This window comes from Canis lupus, chromosome 2 (genome assembly GCF_003254725.2).
Source record: "Canis lupus dingo isolate Sandy chromosome 2, ASM325472v2, whole genome shotgun sequence".
Taxonomy (NCBI): domain Eukaryota; kingdom Metazoa; phylum Chordata; class Mammalia; order Carnivora; family Canidae; genus Canis; species Canis lupus.
This window is the reverse complement of record NC_064244.1, coordinates 5,594,814-5,621,348: the sequence shown is the minus strand read 5'-3', so window position 1 is coordinate 5,621,348 and position 26,535 is coordinate 5,594,814. Positions and strand designations below refer to the sequence as shown.

Here is a 26,535-nt window from a genome sequence, read left to right as displayed (position 1 = left end):
TTGTTCCAAAGAATAGGTCGTTTATTTGATTAAAAATATTTGCATACATAATTTTTTTATGAAACAGGGGGCTGTCATCAAAATGTAGATGCTCATTAAGAATCTATCAAATAGATTATTCTATGTTTAATTCAATAGCAGAAGTATTCCTTAATTTATTTGCCCTAAATTAAGATGAGCAGCTAACTCTGAGGTCTTTAGCCCAAGAAGGAATAGGTGAGGAGTAGCCTGCTTTCTCAGCTGCAGAATGCCTCTGGAAAGGATGCTGAAGATCGTGCTGGAGAAGATGAACCTGCCAAACAATTGAAGAGCATAGATAAAGATTTCTTCAAGACTCTTAATTTTCTAAATTCCCAGAATGACAAGGTTAAATTTAAATTTATTTAAAAATGTTTAAACATGGGGACGCCTGGGTGGCTCAGCAATTGAGCATCTGCCTTTGGCTCAGGGTGTGATCCTGGGATCCTGGCTGGAGTACTGCATCGGGCTTCCTGTAGGGAGCCTGTTTCTCCCTCTGCCTGTGTCTCTGCCTCTCTCTGTCTCTCTGTCTCTCTCATGAATAAATAAATAAACCATTTTTTTAAGTTTAAACATTTTATGTTTTATTAAAATTTCAACAATAGGGGATCCCTGGGTGGCTCAGCGGTTTGGTGCCTGCCTTCGGCCCAGGGTGCGATCCTTGGAGACCCGGGATCGAGTCCCACGTCAGGCCCCCATGGGGCCTGCTTCTCCCTCCTCCTGTGTCTCTGTTCCTGCATCTTCCCAGTGTGGACCTCATCTCTGCACACCTGAGCTTCCACAGGGCTGCCAGCAAGGACCATTAGAAGAACTCCTGCAAACAAGGAGCCTGATATTGCCTTGCTAGTGAGCCAGGATTTTTTTTTTTTTAAGTGAGCCAGTTCTGTCCTCTTTCTGAGTTGAGTGGGGCCAAGAGCAACCTGTTAGTCTTAGGAATCTGAATGTTCACTTGAACCTAGGAAGACACCTCCCCACCAAAGGTGGGAACTGCACCTTTACTCAAATATAATTTGGAGGAAGAGAAGAATACGAGGAACAAAAAGTAAGGAAGGAAGGAGAAATAAACCAACAAAACAACTGATGAAAGAATGCTTCGTTTCTTCAGTGTAGGCAGATTTAGAGATAAATACTGAGCTCCTCTTATTTAATACCATAAAAAGATTACATTTTAAGATATTATCTAAAATGAAAAACTAGATTTGGGTCAGGCTAATGAAACTACCGTAATAAAAAGTTAATGCGAGTTCCAAATTAGAAATAGCAAAAATCGGGAGGCACCTAGGTGGCTCAGTCAGTTAATTGTCTGACTCTTCATTTCAGCTCAGGTCATGATCTCAAGGTTGTGAGATCAAGTCCCAAATGAGGCTTTAAGCTCACAGAGAGTCTGCTTGAGATTTTCTCTCTCTCTCCCTCTGCCCCTCCCCCTACTCATGTGTGCTCTCTTGCTCTCTAAAATAAGTAAATAAAACTTTTCTTTTTTTTAAGGATTTTATTTATTCATGAGAGACACAGCGAGAAAGAGAGGCGGAGACATAGGTAGAGGGAGAAGCAGGCTCCCTGCGTGGAGCCCAATGCAAGACTTGATCCCAGGACCCTGGGATCAGGACCTGAGCTGAAGGCAGATGCTCAAACACTTAGCTACCCAGCCATCCCAAATAAATAAATCTTTAAAAAAAAAAAAAAAAAAAAAAAAGACAGGGCAGCCCAGGTGACTCAGCGGTTTAGTGCCGCCTTCAGCCCAAGGCATGATCCTGGAGTCCCGGGATCAAGTCTCATGTCAGGTTCCCTGCATGGAGCCTGTTTCTCCCTCTGCCTCTGTGTGTGTGTGTGTGTGTGTGTCTGTGTGTGTCTGTGTGTCTCTCATGAATAAATAAAGTCTTTAAAAAATAATAATAATAGTAATAATAAAAGACATAGCAAAAATAGTTTCTCTCTCATACCAACTCTGATCTGTTGGTAGTGACCACATACATGCTGTGATGAGAATGGTTCTGAGGTGGGACCAGCGTCAGAGAGAGCTTCGAGCATCAATAACATGTATTCCACTGTAGGACAGTGACAAGACAACACGAGTGCCAAGGCCATTCCTCTTCTTAAAAATGTATTATGTGGGGATCCCTGGGTGGCAGAGGTTTAGTTTAGCACCTGCCTTCGGCCCAGGGAGTGATCCTGGAGACCCAGGATCAAGTCCCACATCAGGCTCCTGCATGGGGTCTGCTTCTCCCTCTGCCTGTGTCTCTGCCTCTCTCTCTCTCTCTGTCTCTCATGAATAAATAAAAATTTTTTTTAAAAAGTGTACTACGTGCATTGCATTTTAAATAATTGACTATGAAGTATGTATATTACAAGAAGGTATGCAGAATATAATGAACACCTGTGTATCCTCCACTCAGCTTCAGAAATCAAATACTTCCAATATGATTGCGGCCCAGTATGAGTCTCCTTCTCTACTCAAATTTCTTCCTTAGCTCAAAGTAACCACCATCTGAAGATGACATTTATCATCTTTATTCATTTTGTTACTTGTATTATATAGGCATGCATCCCTATGTAATGTATAATTTTGTATGTTTTACACTGCATTAAAGTGGTGCTTGCTATATTCCTTTGCCACTTGCTTGTTTTGCCTAACATTATATGTGGGATTCATCCATGCAGGTACACGTGGACTTACTTCATTCAACTTCACTGCTGTCAGGATTAATTTAAGTGGACCTACATTGCTAGTGCCATGGACACCTGATAGAAGCAAAAGCTAATTCCCTCTGGAGAGATGCACCTTAAGTCAGGCTTCATTGGATCTCAGAGATTAAAATCCAAAATTCCAAAATAAAAACAATAAGCAGCAGAACTAGACCCTCAGAAGTTTGAATAATACAGATATAGGATATAAATGAATCTTTAAAATCTTAACTCTATTAAATAATAAATTATAAAATATGAAAAAAATGATTCACCGATGAATTTTTAAAATGGGAGATTAGGCAGCAAGAATTCTGGAAAGCTGGTGCTGGCAACGGTCTAGTTTAGCATGTCTGCAAACAAAATAAGTGTGCTTAAAATATGATACACTGAAAATTAATAGAAATAAAGCCAGAAGGCTCAAACATCTTACCTCTGAAAAATCATTCCTTTCTGCTTTTCACACTGTGGACTCTGCCATCCAGTTCTTCAGCACATACCTCGGATTAACAGCTTAAGAGGGAAAAGTGTTTTGGAACAATGAATTACTAAGTCCGTTTGGGCCATATGAAATTATCCCTCAAATTAGACAGGCTTTAAGAACTTTGCTGGGAGGCACAAATGAGGAAAAAAAGATCGGCATCAATCAATTTTGATTGTTTGTAAACTGTGTACACTGTCCATTGTCTTATGGTTCAGAAAACACTTTTTAAAAGATTTTATTTATTCATGAGACACAGAGAGAAGCAGAGACATAGGCAGAGGGAAAAGCAGGCTCCCCTGTGGGGAGCCCAATGTGGGACTCGATCCCAAGAACCCTGGATCATGACCTGAGCTGAAGGGAGATGCTCAACCACTGAGTCACCCAGGTGACCCAGAAAACACTTTTTGAATGTTATGAGCAATACTATTTGCTTTTTCTCTTCAGTGTTTCATCATTACTTTGGTCTTTTCACCATGTTCGGTTCACTAAGCACTTTCTAAAGCGTGAAGAAAGTAGTGAATGCATCTGAATCAGCCTAAGTGGAGGTGGAGGGAGAGAAGTTGCTGCTTTTAACAACTTTAAGCTCAGAATAAAAGCTGGCTTACTAGGACTGCTTAATGTTAATGCTGCCAAGAGAAGAGCAACTGTGAAGGCCAAATACAGGCAAAACTCTTTATAAATTTATATTTTGATGTAACCATGTATTTTGGCACTTTAAAAGTATTATAATAGGGCATCTGGGTGACTCAGTGGTTGAGTCTGCTTTTGGCTCACATTGTTGTGATCCTAGGATCCTAGGTCCTAGGATGGAGTCCTGCATCGGGCTCCCTGCAGGGAGTCTGTTTCTCCCTCTGCCTATGTCTCTGCCTCTCTCTCTGTGTCTCTCATGAATAAATAAAAAAAAATATTTAAAAAAAGGAAAGAAAGAAACCTGGCAATGAAATACTGTTAAAACATACTGGAAATTTCAGCTACAAGCAGAAGTGCTTTGGACCAAGTTATAAATATACAAAGTACTTTGAAATCAGAAAATTACAGATCTGTTTTTAGGACTCTTTGAGGAGTTATCAAATTCTGTACATTTCTATCTAGTTGGGAGTTTTCTGTTCCTGGGTTATTTCTTTTGGCAATAAAATTTTAAGCAGTATATTAATGAGGATTATGTCCACCCACAAATCCTGCCAGAGTTCCACGTAATGTGGGAATCCCAGATCCACTAGAGTGTTGACTACTTATGGGCAGGACTCAAATTTATCTTTGTAGTTTCAGCTTTAAACAATGTGACTGCACCGAAAAAGGGCCTATAATAAAGGCTTCGTATATGTTTCTGAATAAGCAAATCTAGTTCTGGAAAGATTTAAGACTATGTTTTACTGAATACATCATAATATAAATGAAGCATGTCATTGTGATCACCCTATTGGAAAAGATTAATGTATCAGAAAGTCAGCAGACTCGATGGCCATAAAACACTGAACACTTCAAATATTAAATGCAGCTAATCTTTCATAGGCTGACCATGAAACTGGAAAATGGTAGTTCTATTTATCATTTATATAACTCAAAAATAAATCTCATTCTTATTGTTAGCTATTAAAATAAGAGAAAATTTATTTCAAATATATACATCTTCCATTGTTCCTTCTGTCTCTCTCTCTCTCTCTCTCTCTCTCTTTTTTTTTTTAATGTTCAGGAAGAAGAATGAAGAAGCAAATTTTTCTTTTACTCTATTATTTACAAAGGGTCAGGTCTGAAATATCTATTTGGGGCCACAATTTAAATTTATACTATCACCTTGATGGAGAGCACTTTCACCTTGATTCCCAAATGACCTTGCTTAATTTCTATGGAGAGTCCTCACCACACAAAGGAAATATCTCTGACTTGCAATCACACTAGCATTCTCTCTGTGTTCCTTTCCAAAGGAGATAAGTTTGTGTTGAGCCAGTCCCAGTCTGGGCCAATTCATCCTCCATGATCAATGGCATGCCATTTGCAAGGTGGTGGTAGATGGGGAGGCCTGTGAACAAGGCCCAGGGTTGTATTTTCTAATAAGGCTCAAGCCCAAGATTTGAGCTCTAAAACCCTAAGGATACACGTAAAGATTCTTCTGAGCACGTGCCACAAATTCACTACTGGGCACAAAGAAAGCAGAATTGCACTGATGCATTTTCAGAATTACAATCAAGTTTGTTCTATTGCAGATACAACTGTTTTAGGGCTTTTAAAAATATCCCCCAGCAATATAAACCCAATCGTATAAGGCTGGAACTATAGTGGCTGTCTTCAGTGCACAGTCTTGACAGTTATCAAAGGCATTTATTAAAATTTTAGCATGATCTTGGGCTGGGTGGGCACAGTGTGACATAGAAGAGAAGTGATCAATGGCCTCTGGTGGCTTAGGATCAGAGTTATTTGGAGGCTTAAAAATAATAAATTTTACAGTTTTAAAAAAATTCTCATCTTTGATGTTCCCATTGCTTGCAACCTGGAGCATTTACAAAAAAAAATTTTAAAGCATATCTTCCCCTGGAATGCCTGGCTGGTTCAGCTGGTAGAGCATGTGACTCTTGATCATAGGCTCATGACTTCAAGCCCTACATTGGGTGTGGAGCCTACTTTAAAAAAACAAAAAACAAACAAACAAACAAACAAACAAAAAGGCAGCCCCATGGCTCAGCGGTTTAGCACCACCTTCAGTCTAGGGCGTGATCCTGGAGACCCGGGATGGAGTCCCACATCTGGCTCCCTGCATGGAGCCTGCTTCTCCCTCTGCCTGTGTCTCTGGCTCTCTCTCTCTCTCTCTCTCTCTGTGTGTCTCTCATGAATAAATAAATAAAGTCTTTATAAACAAACAAAAAACTTCCCCTAATCTATGATTTTTTTAAAATGTTTTGAGACAATATGTAACAGCAATATATTTTTAGTCTTTTGGTTTCTACAAAACATAGTCATCCCAGTCTTCCCAACAAAGATATTTAATGTACACTATACTAGTATAACAGCTGATGCTTACTGAGCCCATATCATGTGCCAACTACTATCTCCCTGCATTTGTGCAATAATCCATGATGTAAATGCATTTTATAGATGAGGAAACAAAAGAGAGGTCAAATGGATAGAAATGTTTTAAAACTGGACTGTCATGATGGTAGTGTTTTTAGTTTAAAAAAAATCACTGTACACTTGAATTAATGAACTTTGTTATATAAATTACACCTCGATAAAGGTGTAATTTAAACACCGATAAACTAAAGAAATATATATACACACCAAAAAGAGAAAAAGGAAGGAATCAAACGAATGACCTGCTTAATAACATCTAGAAAATAAATATTTGAACCAGAGCCCAGGCACAGCTGGTCCAACTCCAGAGGCCATGCCGTATTGTCCTATTAAGAAAAAGAAATTCAGGTCAAGAGCATACACAGAAATGAAGACCCTGTAAGGGAAATGATGATTCAGACTTCACTAGCTCTCTATACAAGTCCTAAGTAAGTCAGGAATATTCAAGGACTTAGGGTCTTCAGTCTGAACTTCTTTGGTCTTGTTAGAATCTACACTGCAAACAAATAACTAACTTCCTTTTTTTTTCTTCTCCAAATCAATTATGAAGTCACATGGTAAGATGAAATCGATATAGAAATGATTTGTTTTTAGAACTGTCATTTACTGGATGTATGTGATGGCCCATACACTGTAACAAGATACCTTACATATATTATTGCTCATCATTACAATTGCTGCAAAATATCCCCATTTCACAACAGCTAAGGGCCTTGAAACTGAGTCACATATCTTTCAGATCATACAACTAAAAGGTGGCAAGATGAGATTCACCTGCCAGATCCCCAAAGTCACGTTCGTTCTTTCCATCATAACCCAAACTACCTTGTCTCTCCACCATCTTTTAAGACTGTATTACTTTAACATCAGTATGCAAACTTATTAAAAGCAGAACTATCATATTCTCTTAAAGATAATTTTAGAAAAGCTCATGACACTTCAACTTAAGTAAAATATACTCAAGTAGAATTATTCTCATTAAAAAAAAAAACAACCTTTAATTCCCTCAAGTAATTACTTCTGGCTTTCAAAAAAATGTTGCTTTTATGTGATAATCCTTAACATTGAAAAAATCAAAAGGTTTATTTACTCACTTGTCATTCTTTTTCTTCTTTCAGAATCTGAATCATTCATGTTACTAACAAAGAATAAAACAAAGTACAAAATTAACCACTATCTCTTTTTTTCAAAAGATTGGAAATTATTTCACAATACCAATATTGAGGGAAAATTTTCAAAAATTATATTGAATCAGTGTCTGAAAGGAAGATAGAAAATACTGATTTTGATTAAATAATATATAGAATACCACCTTTAGTCATTTTAGCTAAACCCAAACCTTTTATTTTTACCAATTATAAAAATAGTTTTGTCTAAAAAAAGAAAATCTAAATTGTCTGATACCTTTCCTTATCTTAAACATAGTTTTCTGAAAATCAACTTTTTCTTGATTAATCATGGTCATCTTTATAAACATCCCTCAGGGGCAATTCAACTGGGAAGGGCTATTTCTTCCTGTGGTTTTCCTGTCTCTCCCTTCAGAAGCCACTACCTATAAAGTCTTTACTTGCAAGTTTGTTGTAACAACTAGTAGGCATGGCTAGAAGCCTGAGGAGCTCTCCAGAGCTTCAGGGCATGAACTCTCCAGGGCACGAACTCTCCAGGGCACCTGAGGAAACAGTGTTATCAGAGTTGAAGAGAACAGGTGTGGTGTTTGTCAAGGATGCCTCAGCAGGTGCAAAGGACCCCACAGTAAAAAGCAAAATCTGGAAAATTAAGGGAAGAGAGGCTAGATGGGTTGTCTCTGCTAAAGCAATACGTTACATTTTTAAATTATTTTTTATTTTTTTAATAATAAATTTATTTTCTTATTGGTGTTCAATTTGCCAACATACAGAATAACACCCAGTGCTCATCCTGTCAAGTGCCCCGCTCAGTGCCCACCACCCAGTCACCCCCACCCCCTCCCTCCTCCCCTTCCACTACCCCTAGTTCGTTTCCCAGAGTTAGGAGTCTTCCATGTTCTGTCTCCCTTTCTGATATTTCCTACCCATTTCTTCTCCCTTTCCCTCTATTCCCTTTCACTATTATTTATATTCCCCAAATGAATGAGACCATATAATGTTGTCCTTCTCCGATTGACTTATTTCACTCAGCATAATACCCTCCAGTTCCATCCACTTCAAAGCAAATGGTGGGTATTTGTCATTTCTAATAGCTGAGTAATATTCCATTGTATACATAAACCACATCTTATTTATCCATTCATCTTTCGATGGACACTGAGGCTCTTTCCACAGTTTGGCTATTGTGGCCATTGCTGCTAGAAACAGCGGGGTGCAGGTGTCCCGGCGTTTCATTGCATCTGTATCTTTGGGGTAAATCCCCAGCAGTGCAATTGCTGGGTCGTAGGGCAGGTCTATTTTTAACTCTTTGAAGAACCTCCACACAGTTTTCCAGAGTGGCTGCACCATTTCACATTCCCACCAACAGTGTAAGACGGTTCCCCTTTCTCCCCATTCCTCTCCAACATTTGTGGTTTCCTGCCTTGTTAATTTTCCCCATTCTCACTGGTGTGAGGTGGTATCTCATTGTGGTTTTGATTTGTATTTCCCTGATGACAAGTGATGCAGAGCATTTTCTCATGTGCGTGTTGGCCATGTCTATGTCTTCCTCTGTGAGATTTCTCTTCATGTCTTTTTCCCATTTCATGATTGGATTGTTTGTTTCTTTGGTGTTGAGTTTAATAAGTTCTTTCTAGATCTTGGAAACTAGCCCTTTATCTGATAGTCATTTGCAAATATCTTCTCCCATTCTGTAGGTTGTCTTTGAGTTTTGTTGACTGTATCCTCTACTGTGCAAAAGCTTCTTATTTTGATGAAGTCCCAATAGTTCATTTTTGGTTTTGTTTCTTTTGCCTTCGTGGATGTATCTTGCAAGAAGTTACTGTGGCCGAGTTCAAAAAGGGTGTTGCCTGTGTTCTCCTCTAGGATTTTGATGGAATTACATTCTTTTTTAGAAGTGGTTAGATCACCTTACCTCTTCAGCCTCAAAAGGCACTGCGACACCCAGGCAGGAAAAAGCTTGTGGGGATCCCTGGGTGGCGCAGCGGTTTGGCATCTGCCTTTGGCCCAGGGCGCGATCCTGGAGACCTGGGATCGAATCCCATATCGGGCTCCCTGCATGGAGCCTGCTTCTCCCTCTGCCTATGTCTCTGCCTCTCTCTCTCTGTGTGTGACTATCATGAATAAATAAATAAAATCTTTAAAAAAAAAAAAAAAAAGCTTGTGCTTTGAAATCATCTTCAGTGCCCAGAATTGCTAAATTAAAATGCAGTAATAGGCTGCTTATTATATTTATATTAGTGCTATTTAACTTCGTTACTTTAAATTATATTCTTGAATAATAACTTGTAATATCCAGATTTTTTAAGGCATGCTATTTCAAGTAAAAGTAGTACCAAAAAAGAACAATACTTTTCTTTTTTTACATACATATATTAAATATATATTTTTATATCAACTCTAAAATTCTAATTCATGGAAATTCACATAATGGCATGATTTAAGATAAACAAAGTCCTTATAAGATCACACATGAATACTTAAATTATCCAAAAGCCTTCCTTTAAATAATGTACAATTTGCTTTAAAAAACTTAATTTGTAACTGCATTTTGTTTAATCATCTATTTAATTCATTCAACAAATATTTACGGAATGTCAACTTTATGATGGGAACTATGTTAGGTGGGAAGGATATAAAAATTAATAAGACATGATCCCAGCCTTAAGGAAAGTGTGTAAACAAATAATTCAATGTCATTTTAGAAGTGTTATAGAAATATACATAAAAGGCTAAGCAGTTAGCTTAGCCTGAAAGAGAGTTGAAAAGCTCTCATGTCCAAAAGACACAAAACTACTGAAATAATTAAAAGTATAATGATCTCTTCTCACTTAAATTGTCCCAAATCTTAGAAACTTAAATATTTATACCTGTTAATAACTTGAACAAGTCACTTTAACTTTATTTTTCCTCCAGTTTATTCAGCTACTGCAATGATGACACCTGGACTCAAATGACATAGGACCTTAATTCTTTATTACATAACCCATGGTGACTGGCTAGGTGGAGGGACAGAGGGAGGAAATGTTTACCCTTTGCATTCTCCCTGTACTCCCATTTGTAGTTTAGTCAAGATGAAGTGATCTATGGTGGGAGCAGGAGCTAGGTGCTTGAGAATTAGGAGGCCCAGAGAGGGCTTCCTCAGTGATCAAAGCATTCTCTAACATGAAATTCTATAAACTAAGTGCTCCATAGCATGGAAATGACTTTAGAAGGGGCCTCACCAGGCATGAGTTAGCATGGGAATTGAATCCTACTGTTTTTCTATTGACAGAAAATAAATTGAAAGCTAAGAAAAATTTACTTTTATTACTATATTGAGCTACTGATAGAGAAAGGTTTACATGAATTTGATGCAGATATTCCAGGGGTTAAGAACATGGACTCTTGAGAAAGCTGCCAGCGTTGGAATCCCACCAGACATTTACTAATTATGTCACCGGGCACTGGTTACATAACCTCTCCATGGCTCAGTTTCTTTATCAGTAAAATAGAGATAATAGTAGTACCCACTCATGTCATGGCACAGATTATACATATAAAATTCTTAGGATAGTGCCTGGAACATAATAAGCACTCAATAAATGTTAGCTATTATTTTTGTTATTATTTTTTCATATTTTGTGAAGCATTTACTATAATGCTTGTCCCAGAGTAAGCTCCCAATAATAGTGGGTTCTCAGGGCACCTGGGCTCAGTTGGTTAAGTGTCTACCTTCGGCTCAGATCCTGATCCCAAAGTCCTGGGATCAAGCCCCACATTGGGCTCCCTGCTTAGCAGGGAGCCTGCTTCTCTCACTCCCTCTACCCCCCCCCCCATTTGTGCTCTCTCTCTTAAATAAATAAATAAAATCTTTAAAAACAATAATAGCAGGTTTTCAATAAGTGCTTTTTGAAAAAATGGATTTCTGAAGCTATAAAAAGATAACGTCAACTAGGTAGAGAATGTCATGAAATATAATGAAGAGATTGAAATTTTTTTTAAAAGGCTGAATTTTATTCTCAAAAATAAACAATGATTACAATATAAAATACTTAAACCTGTTCAAAATTGAGTCACTTGTGCTAAGGCCACATCACCAAACCAAAACTTAGTATCTAACCTAATTATAGTTTCAAACTCCCCCAAGAATATAATCTTAACTGGTCAGTCAAAAATTTCCTGGTCAGCAGTAGTGAGGTAAGCCACCTGATAAACACTTTCTTACCCCCCTCCCAAAAAAGATGATGTAATCTGCTCTTTCCTTGTCCCTGTCCTCTTCTGCCTATAAAAGCCTCACACTAAAAAGAAAAAAAAAAAAAAAAAAGGCCTCCCATTTTGTGCAACATCTCAGAACTCCTCTCTATTTGCTAGATGGGATGCCCCACAATTCATGAATCACTGAATAAAGCCGACTGAATCTTCACATTTATTCAGCTGAATTTCAATTTTTGACAGACCTTAGAAATAGATTTGTCTCTAAAAATCTGTAATAAGTAAGAATCTTCTGGTAATACCCATAATATTCCATAAATGCAATGTATTCATGTTGAAATAAAAAGGCAACACATACTTTTAAAACTGAATTAAATGCCACCACTTTAGAAACAGTTTGGCAGTTTCTTTTTTTTTTATTTATTTTTATTTATTTATGATAGACATAGAGAGAGAGAGAGAGAGAGGCAGAAACACAGGCAGAGGGAGAGGATAGAAGCAGGCTCCATGCCGGGAGCCCGACGCAGGACTCGATCCCGGGACTCCAGGATCGCGCCCTGGGCCAAAGGCAGGCGCGAAACCACTGAGCCACCCAGGGGTCCCCTGTTTCTTAAAGAATCAAGCACACATTTACTAAACAATCCAGCAATTCCACTCCTAGTATCTATCCAACAGAAATGAAAACATATGTTCACCCAAAAACTTGTAGGTGAGTGTTCAGAGCAGTATTTATTCACTATAGCCAAGAAGTGGAGATGACCCAAATGTCCATCAACTGGTAAATGGATTAGCAAAAGATGGTATATCCTTACAGTGGAGTACCAATCAGTGACAAAGAGGAAAGAACCACTGAGTAATAACATGGATGAACTTCAAAACTCGGCTAATGAAGAAGCCAAGTGCAAATGACCACATATTGTATGATTCCATTTATAGGAAATGTCTAGAAAGTGAAAACCTTGAGACATAAAGTAAATTAGTAGCTGCTTGGGGCTAGGAGTGTAAACAGGGATTAACTGCAAATAGGCACAAAGGATATTTTTTTTAGGGTGATGGAATTGTTCCAGAATCAAATAGTTGTGATAAATGCACTGATCTGTAAATTATAAAAAATCATTGAATTATATGCTTAAAGCCAGTGAAATTTTATGGCATGTAAATTATGCCTCAATATATCCGTTAAAGAAAATTTAATTAAGAGAAAACCAAATGTCAAAAATTACTACCTGGGGAATGCTGAGCTCCTCTAACTGGCTTTGAGTGATCTCACTGAGCTGCCGAAATGTCATTGTAAAATCAGCTTCTGTCTTTTCCATGAGCTAAGGAAAATAATTATATTTATCAATTTCAATTCTTCAAGAATATGCTGATTAGTAATTCAAATGTTAGTCAAGAAAAAAAGATAAAATGACAAACTCACATGTAATAGAACTGCAATTAAATCATCATCATCCTTCCTTTCCCCAAGTAACCCCAGTTTGGCTTTGAACAATTCTCTAAATCTGAAAGAGAAGTGTCAGTTCAGTTCAACTCTCACTATTTTGCGAACTGTCCTCAAATCAATCAGGATCTTTCAATATCTCTATTCAAAAGGACAAACCTTGTATAATAAAGAACAGGATACCCCTCAAGAATCCGAGCAGCTCTACAGGGGAAAAAAAAAAAGGAAGGACAGTTAAATCTTGATTTCAAATTAACATTCTTGAATTACACTTTACAAGAACAAAAGTGAACCTTTTCACATATTAAATATAAATATAGTCATATTTATCAATCTCGGTTCACATATTTCATAAAAATGTAAAGATTAAAGCATTCTTAACCTTAAACTTATCTTTAAACTAAGTTTCTATTTCTTAATATTAACATATTTTAAATCATACAAAAGCTCAAATCATTCTGAAGCTCCACTCCCTTTACCTTACTAACCTCATCCCTTCTAAGTCTTCCCCTTGCTCATTCTGAGGCAGCCAGAGGATGCTTCTTGCTTTTCCTTAAATTCCCCACACACACCTGCTCACGGCCTTTGCACAGGCTGGTCCCGTGCCTGGAACACTCTTCCCCCAGGTATCTATGTGGCTTGCTCCTGTGATTTCTTCAAGCCTTTGCTTGAGTGATCATCCTTTTAAAACTGTGAACCCTTCCCTCCCTTTATTCCCTATCTTCTGCTTTATTCTTCTTCATTGTATGTATCTCCTTCTAATAAGCTATGTAACTTATTTATTCTGTTTGACTGTCTATCCCACCAGAATAAGCACCACAAGGGCACAATTATTGTGCTGTTTGATTCATTGCTATCCCCTTAGCACTTAGAGCAGTGTCTGGCACATACTGAGCACTTCAATAAACATTTGTTGAATGAATAAATGAACTCTGCAGGGCAAAAGTGATACTAAATTAATGGAGACAAGAATGACTACTTGATTAATACTGTTTTACATTGCTTTGATTTTTTAACTATGATGTATTACCAATGTATTTTAAAATTACATTAAATTAGTTAAGGAAACCATATATGGAATATAAAACTTTAATGTTTATTGTAGTAACTCTTTTTGCTACCTGGGGTTAATGAAATCACTATATGCTTTGCCTTCCACTTGTTGTTCTGGAAATGGTCAGTGGCAGTGGGGAATACAGTAGTTTCCACATCAACAAAGGGGGTGATGATGAATGAACTGCCCACATCATAAAAAGATAAGGAAAGTGGGGAGTGGGAACTGATACATAAAATAAAGGATGATGTAAGATAGGAATAAAATAAATGAATTGTTACAATAAATGTGAACAGCCTACATACTTCTATTAAGACATAAACCATCACATTGAGTTAAAACCTGGCTATAGGTACTATTTGCTCTTATAAGACACAAACCTTTTTTTTTTTTTTAAGATTTTATTTATTTATTGTTGAGAGACACAGAGACAGAGAGGCAGAGACACAGGCAGAGGGAGGGGCAGGCTCCATGCAGGGAGCCCGACATGGGACTTGATCCTGGGACTCTAGGATGACACCCTGGGCCAAAGGCGGCACTAAACTGCTGGGCCACCTGGGCTGCCCAAGAAACATGCTTTAAAACAAAGTGATTAAGTCAATCGGAGAAGGACAAACATTATATGGTCTCATTCATTCGGGGAATATAAAAACTAGTGAAAGGGATTCAAGGGGAAAAGAGAGAAAATGAGTGGGAAATATTAGTGAGGGTGACAGCACATGAGAGACTCCTAACTCTGAGAAACGAACAATGGGTAGTGGAAAGGGAGGTGGGCAGGGGGTTGGGGTGACTGGGTGACGGGCACTGAGGGGGGCACTTGATGGGATGAGCACTGGGTGTTGTACTATATGTTGGCAAATCAAACTCCAATAAAAAAATATACAAAAAATAAATTTAAAAAAACAAAGTGATAAAAATGGTAAAAAAAACTGCAATTGCTATCAAAGTACCATTGACATTTTTTCACAGAGCTAGCACAAATAATCTTAAAATTTGTATGGAACCAGAAAAGACTCTGAATAGCCAGAGGAATGTTGAAAAAGAAAGCCAAAGCTGGTGGCATCACAAGCTAGACTTCAAGCTCTGTTACAAAGCTGTGATCATCAAGACAACGTGGTACTGGCACAAATACAGACACACAGATCAATGAGACAGAATAGAGAACCCAGAAATGGATCTTCAACTCTATGGTCAACTCATCTTCAACAACCAGGAAAGAATACCCAAAGAGAAAAAGGCAGTCTCTTCAACAAATGGTGTTGGGAAAATCAGACAGCCACATGTAGAATGAAACTGGAACATTTTTTTACACCGTACACAAAAATAGACTCAAAATGGATGAAAGACCTAAATGTGAGACAGAAATCCATCAAAATCCTAGAGAACACAGGCAGCAACCTCTGTGACCTCAGCTGCAGCAACTTCTTACTAGACACATCTCCAAAGGAAGGGGAACCTCCTGGAAGTTCCTCAGGAAGTTAAAAACAGAGCTACCCTACAACCCAGCAATTGCATTACAAGGTATTTACCCCAAAGATACAAATGTAGTGATCCAAAGGGGCACCTGCACCCCAATGTTTATAGCAGAGATGTCCAAAATAGCCAAACTATAGAAAGAAATCCAGATGTCCATTGACAGATGAATGGATAAAGAAGCTGTGGTGTGTACATATATATACATACAATGGAATATGACTCAGCCATCTGAAAGGATGAAATCTTACCATTTATGTTGATGTGTTGGAACTGGAGGGTACTATGCTGAGCAAAATAAATCAATCAGAGAAAAACAATCATCATATGGTTTCACTCATATGTGGAATATAAGAAATAGCACAGAGGATCATAGGGGAAGGGAGGGAAAATGGAATGGGAAGAAATCAGAGAGGGAGACAAACCATGAGAGACTCTTAACAATGGGAAAGAAACCGAGGGTTACTGGAGGGGAGGTGGGTGGGAGGATAGGGTAACTGGGTGATGGGCATTAAGGAGGGCACATGATGTGATGAGCACTGGGTGTTATATGCAACTGACAAATTACTGAACTCTACCTCTGAAACTAAAGATGTACTATATCTTGGCTAATTGAATTTAATTTTTTTTTTTAAAGAAAGCTAAGGGACGCCTGGGTGGCTCAGCAGCTGAGTGCCTGCTTTCAGCCCAGGGCATGATCCTGGAATCCCGGATCGAGTCCCACATCGGGCTCCCTGCATGGAGCCTGTTTCTCTCTCTCTCTGCCTATGTCTCTGCCCCGCTCTCTCTCTCTCTCTGTGTCTCTCATGAATAAATAAATAAATAAAAATCTTAAAAAAAAAAAAAAGAAAGCTGAAAAACAAAGTGAGACTCAAGGCAAATCCAACCAAAAGAAAACATGAATGGCAATATTAGTATCAGATAAACTGAAATTTGGAATTAAAAGGATAAATCAAGATCTCATTATGTTAGGCTAAAAGGCACATTTTTTTTTTATTTTAGGGAAACAAGTAAAAACCTGTATGTACCAATAATACAATAGCAAAATATGTAAATTTAAAACAATTAGAAAAAATTACTTAGTAAAAATACAATTAAAGTGGGAGATTTTAATATACATCTCTTATGAATAAAATTTATCAAATAGATTAAAAAAATAGAGTCATAAACATCCTGAATAATACACTCAATACACTCAATTTGATATAGTAAAACCTCTGTCTATGGAGTATACATTCTTTTGTATTAACCATACCAAAACATGCACAAAATTCATTATCTTGGGGTCATAAAGAACCTTAACACATTTTAAATAGATTTTGCCAAACACATATAAAAATATGTGGATAAAATAAGTCTAAAAATTAGATATTGGGAAAAACAGTGATAAATAACCCTTAGATCAAAGAAGAAATAAACTAAAATTTCACAACACTTAGAAAGCAATAAATAGGGAAACACTTTATCCTGATAACTATGGGAAAAAGGCAAACTGTACTAGAGAAAAATGTACAGTTTGAAATGCCTTCATTATTAAAGACTAAACAATAAGATGGCTTTTAAAATGTTAGCTTCTGGGATCCCTGGGTGGCGCAGCGGTTTGGCGCCTGCCTTTGGCCCAGGGTGCGATCCTGGAGACCCGGGATCGAATCCCACATCAGGCTCCCGGTGCGTGGAGCCTGCTTCTCCCTCTGCCTGTGTCTCTGCCTCTCTCTCTCTCTCTGTGACTATCATAAACAAATTAAAAAAAAAAAAAAAAAAAAAGAAAGAAAGCTGCAGGGGAGTCCCTCATCCTCTTAAAAAATAAAATAAAATAAAATGTTAGCTTCTGGTTTTTTCAAAAAATGATCATTATACAAATATATTTTCACACAGATTTAAGTAGTGGATTTAGAATTTACTCACAGTTGCTTTTGCCTAGGATCCAGTAATGGGTTTAAAGCTTGCAACAACTTGTTTAAATTAAACATCCCAATATTGGCCTGATTTCCTATTTTATATCTTCTTTCATCATCAGATGTGTTTGGGACAAAATCTGTTTAAAACAAAAAATACTAGCATTTTATCATGGGGATGATTATAATAAATAGCCTCTCCCTAAGTTTATATTTAAACTTAATAAATTTATATTCATTAGATATATTTATATTTATTAAATTTTTCTGACATTAAACATTAAACTCAAAAGTCACAAAAACGCTATTTATACATATGAAATTATTTTAAAATATGAATTATTTGCCTACTAGAGGAATACAATTCCAACATGTAAGAATTTTCAGGTGATCATACATGAACTTCAAATTTCACTTCAGGTGGCACATCCTCCACAAAGCCTGGTAAGATCCCTCCTTGTAAGTATTGGGTTACTATGACCTCCATTTTGTAAGTTGGTAAGGTGAGAAGTTAAATAACTTGCCGCTGAGGCCCAGATGCCAGAAGTTACACCTGCATCTGTCTCACACATATCTCCTATCACCTTCCCTGTCATCTCTAATATGTAATTCCATAAAGGTAGAGACCACAAAAGACTCAGTTTTGTATCCCTATAGCATCTAGAACATAGAGCACCACAAAAAAAAAAAAAAACCATTTTATGAGTCAACCTAATTCTTCTACTACCACACCACTGTATTAGCTGTACAATTTATCTGAAATAACCCTGTGATAATTTCTTAGTGAAATAAAATACATGTGTGTATACACACACATATTTACACATAAAGCACACATACCTGGGTTATAGGCTTCCATAAAACCAAATGGGCCATAGTCAATTGTAATGGATAACAAACTGAAGTTATCAGTATTACAAACACCTGAAACCACAACAAAAAGATTTGAAAACCATGGTAATAAAATAATAAAGCATTTTTAAATGTATAAAATTATCCAGAATAGGAAAGGTAATTAAAATGCATTTGTTTTAGAAATGACACAAAATTAGACTATCAATTGAAAGTTTCACTGGTGATGTCAAATAGCATAATATACATTAAAACTATATCTTTTAACCAAATTTAGCCTTTTGTTTTAGACCCCACGCCCACAAAGATTTCAAATACTACAGGAACAAAAGTCCCAAGAAAGAAATTTTCCTCTTACTTATCCTCAATTTCTTGCCTTTGTTTTAAAAATAAATGTTGCTTGGAATAGAAGTGAAACTGGTAAAGGAATAAGATTAACTCATTTTCAAAGGTTGGGAAAAGGGGAAAACATGGATATGCACTCTGGTTACAGTCATCAGCTGCAGACAACTAACAGAGTGGAGAGGGAGTGTATCGTCCTTCTCCCACACCCTAGGCAAGGGCACTATGGCTGGCAACAGGAGTGTGGGGTAGGAGGAAGCCAGGGAACGGATATGCCAGCATAATACAGGATATTTGGCCACTGTGTCCAATATAGGGTTTTAACCTTTTTCAGAGCATGATGGCCCTGTGTATCTCTGTAAATGTACAGACTCTCTAACCCAGCCATTCCACTTTAGGGGTTTGTCCTCAAAAAGTCACCTTCAAGAATACAAAGATAAAGTTGCCTGGTAGTCACTTGGTATAGTTCATCATAGCAAAAACTCTAAAACACCTACCCTACTCTCCCAACCCTAACCCACCCCAAGAGAGATATGCGGAGGATGCCTGTGATAAGGGACGCAGATTTCAAAAAGTTTTACAATAACCACTTTATGAGTCAACCTAATTCTTTCTACCACCACACCACTGTATTAGCTGTACAATTTATCTGAAATAACCCTGTGATAATTTCTTAGTGAAATAAAATACATGTGTGGGATCTCCTTTTCATATTTATCTAGAGACACTGGTACATACGATTTGTTTTCCATAGGAAGGAAAAACAAATTCCTTCCTATGCAACTTCACACTCTACACGGCTTCAAACACACAAGGCAGCCCTGCTTTTTTCACAGGAGGTATATGAATATCATCCCCAAAAAAGTCCAAAAGGATTGATATGAAATGGTTAATAATGATTACCCTGGAGAATGGAATTCACACTCACTTCTGTATACTTTCAATTCTTTACCATAAGCATTCAGTGCTTTTATGATTAAAATTTTAGGGACTGCCTGGGTGGCTCAGCAGTTGAGCATCTGCCTTTGGCCCAGGGCATGATCCTGGGGCCCCAGGATTGAGTCCCACATTGGGCTCCCTGTGTGGAGCCTGCTTCTCTCTCTGCCTGTGTCTCTGTCCCTTTCCTGTGTCTCTCATGAATATATAAATAAAATCTAAAAAAAAAAAAAAAAAAAGATTTTAAAAACAGCTTTAAAGAGTTCTAAATATGTAGCCACAAGGTGGCTTTACAGGCTAGGGCACCTGGGTGGCTCAGTCGGTTAAGTGTCCAACTCTTTTTTTTTTTTTTAAACATTTATTTATTTATTCATGAGAGACACAGAGAGAGAGAGAGGCAGAGACACAGGCAGAGGGAGAAGCAGGCTCCCCACAGGGAGCCCAATGCGGGACTCTATCCTGGGTCCTGGGATCAGGCCCCAAGCCAAACGCAGATGCTCAACTGCTGAGCCACCCGCATCCCATGTGTCCAACTCTTGATTTCAGCTCAGGTCAAGATCTTTGGATCCTAAGATGGAGCCCAGCATTTGGTGGTGGTCCTCTGGCACAGCACTCAGCAGGGGAGTCTGCTTCTCCCTGCAGCTCTTCTTCTGCCCCCTCACTCATGCATTCTCTCTCTCTCAAATACATAAATAAATAAATATTTTTTTAAAGAAAACTTTACAGGTAATAACATCCTCCTCGATTTGAGGATGCTTATTCTATTTTGTGCATACTGTTCCATTCAAAACCATTTTATTTATTTATTTTTTATTTATTTTTTTTTTTAGTATTTTTTTTTTTAATTTATTTCTTCAGAGAGAGAGAGACTGAGAGGCAGAGACACAGGCAGAGGGAGAAGCGGGCTCCACGCAGGGAGCCTGATGCGGGACTCGATCCTGGGTCTCCAGGATCAGACCCCGGGCTGCAGGCGGCACTAAACCGCTGCGCCACCGGGGGTGCCCTCAAAACCATTTTAAACACGAGAACATTTTTTTCTCTGCTGCTAAAAACAAATTCATACACCATAAAAGTTTAAGAAGCTCATTAGCGGGAATATTTTGAAGTACAAGAAAGAAGTCTTCTGCTTCAACAAATTAACTCTACTTTCCCATCAGAAAAATGAAACATCAGTAGATGACTTACCATGAGCAAAACCAACAGACATCCACAAGGCAATGAGTTGTGCCGTCTCTGATACCACAACAGAGAAAAAGTCCTAAAATAAAATTCAGAAATTTTTCAGATTTTCAGGAATGTGTACTGTTTTAGGATCTTCTGATAAGTCACAAGGAGAACATGGAAAGAATTCAGAGTGCTAAAGGTTGACTAAAGGAATGGAAATTACCAGGCATAAGAAAAAAATGGAAGAATGTGGAATTAGTCATCAAGAAATACTATATAAAGTCTCAGACACAGTATTATGGCCAGGCTTTTTCCACTTCCAATAAGAACAGGAAAAGCATGAGCACTGAGTATTATACTATCTGTTTGCAAATTGAATTAAAAAAAAAAAAAAAGAACAGGAAATGCATTAGAATTCAGCACAAGGGAGTTAAGTGTAAGCAAAGTAAGTTCTTAACCTTTAAACTGAGTCACCAAGAAAAATAATAGAATTCCCTTCTCTAGCTGCTAAGAGAATGAAAAAGGGTTACAAAGACCAAATCATTTCCATGAGATTAGGAAATCACATTTTCCTGTCATATATTGTGTTTATTTTAGAACTACTTAGAAATATCGATATATCTCATTTGTGAGAAACAATACATAAGACCAAGTTACAAAACATATGTGCAAAACATAACATCTAGAGTTTGGATGTGGTAACACCTGTTCTTTTTCTCTGAATACCTCTCAAACAAAACAACTTTCTTATCTGTGTCTTGTTTATGAAGTGGTTCACCTTCTCCTCTGACAAAACGTTCAAAGTGCTCGACATCATCTTTCCTACTTTTAGTTAAGCTCTAAGTTATAACTGTTGATATTGGCAGGCAATGAGAGAAACCGAGTACTGTCCTTTCTCTTTAAAAACTTACCACGTATCTGTTAGGTACTGTGATCTTTACTGAGGGGAAATGCTCCTGTATGATGAAGTCTAATAATGTCCTGGAGAGAGAGGACAGGGCATCAGTGTTCCCCAGTATCAAATCATCCCAATCTGCCCTTGACATTCAGGAATCTGTTATATTCAAGCTTAAACTTTTTAAAATTAAACCAAGATTTTACTCTCAAAACAGCCATAGAGAAATACTTCCTCAAAACCAGTCAAAACTGGAAATGTGTTTATGGGGCACCTGAGTGGCTCAGTTGGTTAAGCATCTGCCTTCAGCTCAGATTATGATCAGGGTCCCAGGATCAAGCCCTGAGTCAGGCTCCCTGCTTAGCAGAGAGTCTGCTTCTCCCTCTGCCCCTCCCCTGCCTGTGCTCTCTTTTTCTTTCTCTAATAAATAAATAATTTTTTAAAAAACTGGAAATGTCTTTCTAAGACAGTATTAGATTCCATCATGTTATATTACAAACGCATATTAGTTCAATAAATATCCAGTGTGTACCTACTGTACATACTGTACCACCATGCCAGGTGCAGGCACAGGGGGAAAATATGCCAATACCCAGACTCAGAGGACCCACGCCTCAGGGCACACAGAGCCCATCGGGGAGAAGAGCACACGAAGAAGTAATGACATTACAGTGTGATACATGCAATAATAAAACTATATAAAAGATATAAAGATAACAGAGCAGGGAACAATTATTTACGTCTGCAGGGTTACATAAGGCTTCACAAATGGGGGTGGCAAAAAAATTGGCCAATGTTTGAAAACAGGGTATTTAAGGTGTCTGTGTATCATATTTTTTACTTCCTATTTTAACTGATTAGTCAACTAACTAGTAGTGTTTAATGCATTGGATGAGAAAGAATCCAGAAGAAAATTGGACTTTGTGGATATGACTTGGGAATTACTGAAAGACAGTCAAAAACAAAAGGAATGGATTAATGTTTGTGTATATGTATTTTTTTCTAATCATTTAATAATTTATTATGTAACTGTTTATATGTCAAGAACTGTTTCAGGCATTTGGGAAACAAACAGGAATATACATGTGGTTATGTGAGCCAACAGAGACATTTTTCAGGACGAGGTGGTCACTAATATATATCAAATGCCAGAGAGATAAGTGAACAATAATGGAAGTATTACCAGTATGATATTGATGGAAAAATGTCAGTGACACTGTGAATCCAAACAGAAGTGACCCAAAAAACAAATGAGAAGTTAGAAATAATGCCCAGTGAGTGTAGATGACTCTCTCAACAAGTGAGATGACCATGAGCTCAGTAAATACTTGCCAAAGTAAGAGACTCAGAGGCTCTGACCAGTGTGAAGACTTCTCTGCTCTGCTTATTGCCTTCCCTCATGTCTTTTCTCATGTCTATGCCTCATGGACCAGGTATCTGGATTTATTATGCTGATAACTACAATACAGGATCCACATTCCAAACGATTCTAGTTTGTCTAAGGAAATTTATATGACTTTTTAAAACTATCTTAACAAAAGGAAGCAGAATTCCTCTTAAAGGAGGAAATGTTTTTTGTCTGAAGACATATCTTGCTAAGCCTGCTTGAGAAAGTTGGAATTTCTAAGTATAGACAGGGTAGGCACCTAGACATCAGAAAATGCTGGAAGCTGTACTGCATGATGCAAGGGGAAGAATTAATCGCTTTTGCTCTTTTGAAGCAATCCTCTGTCCTCTCAACAGGAAGATCTTCAGTAAGGATGTCGGGAACCATAACACTTTCAGAAATACCACAGCTCCAATCTCAGTAAAGGCTGCTCACCTAAACATTAGGATCCAAATGTGGGATTCCCACTGTCTTCTCTGCTGTGACCTTTTCCTTGTACCTCATCCTGGAATAGGAATCAGTGAATGATTTCCATGGCATAGTCCCTGCAAGGGCCTTCTATTGGTATAACTAACTGAAAATTAACCTCAATAAATAAAGTTTTGTGTACATTTTAACTTATGCATACACTGAAGAAATAAAGTGAGTCTATGTATTTTTGTGTTAGTACTTGTACCCTCTATTGCCGCCATTAGTCATATAGTTAGTAAATAGAACTGCGTGATTCTTTTCTCCAAAGGAATGCTGTACTTAGGTGTGTTTAGGTGTCAAGATGAAGTCTATTACAGGCAACAAAGCCTCCTGCTCAGTTGGTGCTGTGCTTTGATACAATACCACACTCACTGCTACCCCTGAGCCTCTGTGCTATTCCCTGCTCCACATGCCCAGCACACTGCTTCTTTTTTTCCCACTGAAATCCTTCCTAATCTCAAAGATAAGTAACCCTGAACTCCTTTAAGCATGAATATCTTAGGGAGATTTTTTTTTAATGAAAATCTTGTCGAAACATATCAGGTGCTAAGCATAAGGAATATAACATGCACACTCAGTAAATCACTGTGAATAACAGGAAAAATCCTGCCCTGTCACACAGTGATGTGCACAGGCCCCAAAAAAACATGTGCAGCTATCAGCAGCCTTCAACAACTCTGCTTTCTAAGGTGTTGAATAAGTTTATTATTAGGGCCCCTGGCTTGCTTAGTTGGTAGAGCATGTAACTCTTGATGTCAGGGGAGTGAGTGCAAGCCCCACATTGTTGTAGAGCTTACTCTGAATAAATGAATGAATGAATATAAATAAAACATTTATTTTTTAATTTTTTAATTTTTTAATTTTTATTTTTTAAAAAACGTATACTGTTGATTTTCAAGTCTCTTCTCTCCCCAGAGATTCAGGGTCAAGTTTCTCTCATTTTTTCTCTTTGCTGCTCTACACCACACTTCTCACCCCTTCCTAATTTTTTATTTCTGGCCTACTAATGGCTGAGGAAAAAGTTAACTGAACCGATTGGAAGTAAGCATGAAGTAAGAGCAGTCAGGCTCTGAGGAAAGATCTGAGGAGTCTCTCCTCAGAAAAAAGTATATGAACTTTCGTGTCCTGGCTTTGTAACATTTTGCTGGCTGTCCATAAACATTTTTGTTCACTTCCCAGATTCCTGCTGTTTGAAACCAAAGAGCTGATGATGTGAAGAAAGGATGTTCTATGATAATATCCTAATGCTGCAATTACATCTTGAACCATGGGTCATTTTTTAATAAGACTGCAAAGAGGTGCAGGATCTGTTATTCTTTAGGAACTTAGCCTAATTTTATGTAAGTATTCTAGAAATTTTATTACCTCGTTCTTTTGTAATGTTTCCATTGTAGAACTGATCTCTCCATACCTCATCATCACTCACAATTAGACTGAAACATAAGAGAATCCAACAATTAAAGTTATATGTTAACTGCTAGCAAACTACCAAGAAGTCCCTAAAACCCTAAGAAACAATGAGAAGTCATGCTACCAGAGATTTATCTGCTCAATGTACTGACACATGCCTGCAGATAACATGATGCAGTCCTGAAAGTTAGCTTTCAGGAAAAAGGAATTACCTTGAAGCTCTGCTAGTTGGAATTCCAAGAGAGTGCATAGCCTCGCTGCATAAAAATTCTCTCACTGAGGAACGAAGTACAGCTCTGCCATCACCATTTCTAGGGCAAATAAGAGAAAAAAGCTTTTCAGGTATAGTTAAGAGACAACATCAATTTTTATTTAGATGACTCTAAAAAAAGTATCAAACTGTACCGGGAGTATGGGGTCTTTCCTGAGCCTTTTAATTGGAGCTCCCACTTTTCACCCTGCCTTCAACAACAACAAAGAAATCTAAGTATTAGAAGATTCATGTTAATATTTACCAGAAAAGCTATTATACCAGGAAACATGTGGTACCTGTTCATGTAAATTCCAATAAGGTGGGTTCTTCCGTCCCTGAGCTGATCTGCCCATATCCCAAACTAAAGGAGACAAAGGAAAATTATTCATGCTTATTAACCTTTGAAGCTTTCATAGTAATTTTATAGCCAAAGTTATTTTGTCCAAATTGAGAATGGGGTGTTGCATTTTTAGGATTATAATAATCAACATCTTGAACAAAGGTGAAAATAAAATTCAATCAATAAGACGTAAGTGAAATTGATTTTAAAAATATAAATTGGAGACACATAATTAACTTCATCATCTTACAGCTGAGCTCAAGTTTGTTAGGTGTAGAATACTTAGAACTGACCTACTGATCTATTTAAATCTGGAATACGAACTAGGAACAATTTATTCATAGAAAACTTACCGATAGTACATGTATGCAATGTAAAATCAAGAACATATTTGTACCCGAGAAAATTGCTTTTGAACTTACAGTCAACTGTTTCCAACTTTTTCTGTTTGTGGTTGCCCAACTTCCAGTTATGCCACTTACTAGATATGTAAATTTGAGTTACTTAATCCCACTGAGACTGACCTTTCATTTCTGTAAAATAGGATAACCCTTGCCAGGTTGTTGTAAGAATAAATGCTAACACATGCTTTGTACTACATCTAACATATGTAAGTGCTTGTAAGATGGTAATAATTATCATTCCTGGCAGTGATTTGCTTAGACATTACTCCATTTTCTAGATGCATGTTACTTCCACAGAAGACTTCCCAGACTTTCTGGGACTAGGAGGGTGGTTCTGTGAATTCCCAAACTCCTATCGACCCCATCACAACCCTGATGTAATCAGAATTCATTTCTTTATCTATCCTCTACCCTAGAGTATTAGCAATCTGAGCAAAGAGGACAGGTGTCTTTCACCATTTTAACTCCTGGCACATAAAAGGAGTTCTATAAACAGGTGTGGAATATTTAAACTATATTTATAGTTCTGACAGAAAAACATGAATTTGAGAAAAATCTACTCAGTATTTTAATTTTTTATTTTAACCAGAAACAGACTACCATTAATTTTAGCTATGTAATAACCCCTAAGACCACAAATCTGAGAGGTG

At 37.6% G+C, this 26,535-nt stretch overlaps 1 protein-coding gene across 1 annotated transcript in view; it reads right to left on the bottom strand.

Annotated features, from left to right (window-relative positions):
* LOC112670295 (protein adenylyltransferase SelO-like) overlaps positions 1 to 26,535 on the bottom strand; it is a gene marked incomplete at its 5' end in the record, with an annotated part of 28,813 nt that continues 2,278 nt past the window's right edge. The window contains 15 exons of the mRNA XM_049097076.1: positions 1 to 292; positions 2,976 to 3,053; positions 3,134 to 3,213; positions 6,458 to 6,576; positions 7,345 to 9,236; positions 12,795 to 12,887; positions 12,989 to 13,070; positions 13,169 to 13,213; positions 17,442 to 17,571; positions 18,272 to 18,355; positions 20,747 to 20,819; positions 21,637 to 21,706; positions 25,101 to 25,199; positions 25,294 to 25,350; positions 25,438 to 25,502. Of these exons, the coding sequence (XP_048953033.1) occupies positions 9,144 to 9,236; positions 12,795 to 12,887; positions 12,989 to 13,070; positions 13,169 to 13,213; positions 17,442 to 17,571; positions 18,272 to 18,355; positions 20,747 to 20,819; positions 21,637 to 21,706; positions 25,101 to 25,199; positions 25,294 to 25,350; positions 25,438 to 25,502 (891 nt within the window). The remainder of the gene's footprint in view (positions 293 to 2,975; positions 3,054 to 3,133; positions 3,214 to 6,457; positions 6,577 to 7,344; positions 9,237 to 12,794; positions 12,888 to 12,988; positions 13,071 to 13,168; positions 13,214 to 17,441; positions 17,572 to 18,271; positions 18,356 to 20,746; positions 20,820 to 21,636; positions 21,707 to 25,100; positions 25,200 to 25,293; positions 25,351 to 25,437; positions 25,503 to 26,535) is intronic.